This window comes from Etheostoma spectabile, chromosome 7 (assembly GCF_008692095.1).
Source record: "Etheostoma spectabile isolate EspeVRDwgs_2016 chromosome 7, UIUC_Espe_1.0, whole genome shotgun sequence".
NCBI classification, from domain to species: domain Eukaryota; kingdom Metazoa; phylum Chordata; class Actinopteri; order Perciformes; family Percidae; genus Etheostoma; species Etheostoma spectabile.
The window spans coordinates 8484808-8488429 of NC_045739.1; the positions used below are offsets into that span (position 1 = coordinate 8484808).

The 3622-nt window shown below is 37.8% G+C and overlaps 1 protein-coding gene across 1 annotated transcript in view; it reads right to left on the bottom strand.

The window, feature by feature from the left end:
* atp6ap1lb (ATPase H+ transporting accessory protein 1 like b) overlaps positions 1–3622 on the bottom strand; it is an 11507-nt gene that overhangs the window by 3361 nt on the left and 4524 nt on the right. The window contains exons 2-3 of the mRNA XM_032521697.1: positions 744–781; positions 119–201 (exon numbers count right to left, since the gene is read on the bottom strand). Of these exons, the coding sequence (XP_032377588.1) occupies positions 119–201; positions 744–781 (121 nt within the window). The remainder of the gene's footprint in view (positions 1–118; positions 202–743; positions 782–3622) is intronic.

Genomic DNA, 3622 nt, shown 5'->3' on the forward strand with positions numbered 1-3622 from the left:
GTGTGTGTGTGTGTGTGTGTGTGTGTGTGTGTGTGTGTGTGTGTAATATGTTTGTACAGATAAAGAAAGATGGCTGATGGTGGAGATAGTGAGGAGAGAAAAGAGAGAGTGTGTGTACCTGCAGTATTCTCCTGAGTGGGTTTTCATCTTCAGGCGTCAAAACAACCTCTTCACTTTCTAAGCCGTACTCACCATCGTGACCTAAAAACCCATACACACATTACTGCACCATAAAGATTATATCAGTATACAAATTAAGCTGTTAGCAATGCTGCAATGCAGATTGCAACATAATCATAAAAGTTCAGCCAATTTCACACACGCCACAGAGACACAGGCACACACACACACATAATCACAAAGAGATCCTGCGTACACCACGGTGCTCAGGCTCCTATCTATTTCCAGTTGCTTTGCGTCATCACAGTGACTCATCAGCAGTTTATTTCACAGTTACGGTAGTATTGTTAAGTGTTTACAAATACTGTTCATCTTGTTCCAGCAACATATAATTTTCAATCACATCATTTAAAGGAATGTCTCTATCATTTGTTCTGCCTTTTATTTCAAAGAGCCTAAATATAACACATGTGAATTGCCACTTCAAAATTAATTTGTGTTACAATGTAGCAAATGTGTCTGTTTGTCAGCACTAGCTACCCAACATCTATCCATCAGCATCAAAATTAACATGGCAGGTTTGATTGAATCAGGCCTTGTGTCACACTAGATTTGTTACTTACTTGATGTGACTCTTGTTGCTTGTTTGGGGTCCTCTTTGCTGTGGAAAAGACAGAAGACACAATAAGTTCTTGGGATCGCGAGATTCAGGGAAACGTTTTTTCTCTTTTTGATGATACTCCATAATGTACAGGGTGCCTATTTAGCATGTTTCCTTGAACAGCAAAGTTCATTGTCTACTGATGCAGCTGCAGCAAACACAGGGACAAAAAACACCTCATAGAATATTCTATGCTATAAAATGTATTTTATAAATGTATACAATAGGTAAGAATGATTATTCCCGCATTCAATACACACTCTATTCAACATATTAGTGTGTGTCTGTGCTACTAAACTAGTGTATATTTTGTTAGATTCAGCATGACAACTTTTAAATTGTTTAATAGCCCAAATTATGTGTTTTGTGTATGGAATGCCATTTATTATTATTATTATTAATATTATTGCCACTGAACGGCCATAAAAATGGTAAGTATACTGTAATATACATAATTATGTATGAAAGTGACCATAATGGAAAAAAAGAAACCCACAAACATTTTGATGTGGTTTCCAGACTTATTAAATTACAGATTTTGAAAAGCACAATATACTGTATGATCCATAAAGGTGGGACAGCACAGTCCACAGCTGCAGAACATTCGACTCACAAAGATTTGCCTTCAGAAACTTTGTGTGGGGTGTTGTTTTTACTAATTGACCAATCTTTGATGTGGGACTAACCTACATTGTGCACAGGTGTCGACTTATCAGTATGACTAAACCCTGAATAGCCTTGGACTTCTTCAAGTTAATTCTGATCCTTTTAACTGTCTAATCAAAGACGTAATGGGCTTACTGTATGGCGCTGACATGGCCGTTTTGCCTGTTTTGACTGTGTTGTGGGCCCTAGCCTGTCCTTTAGCAATCATAGGCTGGCCTGCTAGTCTCCACACAATGAGCAGTTATAATGGACTTGTAAAAAGTAAACCCTGAAACCTGTCTGTGGGAGTGGACATGACAACTAGCTGGTGTCTTCTTGTGTCACGTCACTGGGCACTACTTCATTCTGTCCGTTTATCAGCTTTGGTCTTAAGTATTTCAAATAATTTTATGAAACGCAGCACAACAAAAGCAATACTGTAAATACCTGTATCTGTGATTGATATCCTCTTTGTTATCTTAGGTTCAGATCTTGTTGGGAAGGCCTTTTTAGTAGATACACAGGATGACCTGGATGTTTATTAAACACACAAAAGCTAATACATCCCAACAGCTGTGATAAGGACTGTTTACAATTTGTTTCTCTGAACCAGACACTTTTGGAGCTGCCCCAGTATAGTTGAGTGATCTATGAGGAACAACGTCCAACTTCATTTTGTAATAAAAAAGGTTATGAAATGGCAATTCAACTGCTTGAAATTGACCAAAAAGACTATATGTACTACACTAGTAGTGTCTTGTGATTTATGAGGGAAGAGTTACATTTAATCTCAATTTGTAACATTATCAGGCTTTATTGTTGGCAATGGCAACAAAATGAGGTTCCCTTTAATATTAAGTTATTTATTCTCCTTTCCATAATGTGAAGGGAGTATATGGCTATGTACCTTATGACATTTATTTTTTCACTTGCCCTCATGCTGTAAATCTCAAACTATTGGACTGGATTTTGGCCAGATTCAAGCAAATGATGAATATTTTCATGTCACTAAGACATTTTCACTGATTGCCTCAAAGGCCGTATTGTTGGCGCATTCATCCACCGATGCCATGCACAATATCTCAGAGGCAGCTGTCTGCTTTTTTTTGCATTGAAGAGATTATGCTTTCCTCTTGCCCATTTGTTATTTTACTCATTGGTCTAGATAGTGCAACTAAGATCAAAACAAGGTGAGCACACTTGCTAACAGATATAAAGGTATTAGTGTGTCTGAGCACTGGAAATAACAGCTTTAGGGTAGGTTGTGGGACATCAGTTCCAGCAGCCTGGAGCAGTTATCTACCTGCCTGGGGCAGTTACCACCTGGGCAATATTGTGTAGTTTAGTGCCAGATGGATTAGGATTAGTGGTAAAGACAGGTCAAGTCCACAGGAGCCCAGATATGGCAAGTGGCAGGCCCTGAACAAGATGAAGAGATTAAGGCATGATGTCAGAGCCCACGGCATTCTAGACAGTTCAAGTGCTAATTAATACATCTGAACTGACTTCAGAAAACGTGACTTACTGTACATCCGGCTGTCCAGTAAATTTGAACTTTGACAATGACCGTTGTAACTGAACTAAGTACAAATGGAGCAGTCTAAGGTCTTTAATTAAATTTGTGTAACTGGTATCCCCTTGGGAAATGTACTTCACTTTTCTATTACACTTATTTCTTGGGCATACATTCATTGGATTTATTACACTGCTATCGAGATATCAATATCATACTCATGAAAATGTTATTGTAGTACTGTTAGAAACTTCTTTTTTGTAATCATTGATTGTTAATAATAAAACAATGTTGCTAAAATTGTCTTTTCCATGAAAGTACTCAATGTTCTCAATTGTATGAGTAAAGCAGAGTGAGTATGAGAAAACAGATTCAAAGACTAATTCTACAGTAAGACAAGCTCATGGTATGCAACATGTAGATGCAGACTACTCTTTCGACCCCATTGACTTTGATTCAAATCACCTATTACACAGCTCGAGAGTATGGATGTTTCTTTTCTCAATAAATCAAATTAAATCAAGCTTCAGTCCAGTTAAACAGATGTCTGTAGAATGTGAATGAGTAAATGATCAGCAGGTACTGTGCTACCATTTCCATACAAGCTCATCAACTGGCTAAATTGGCTAAAATAGATACTCACTTGGATGTGTGTGTGTGTGTGTGTGTGTGTGTGTGTGTGT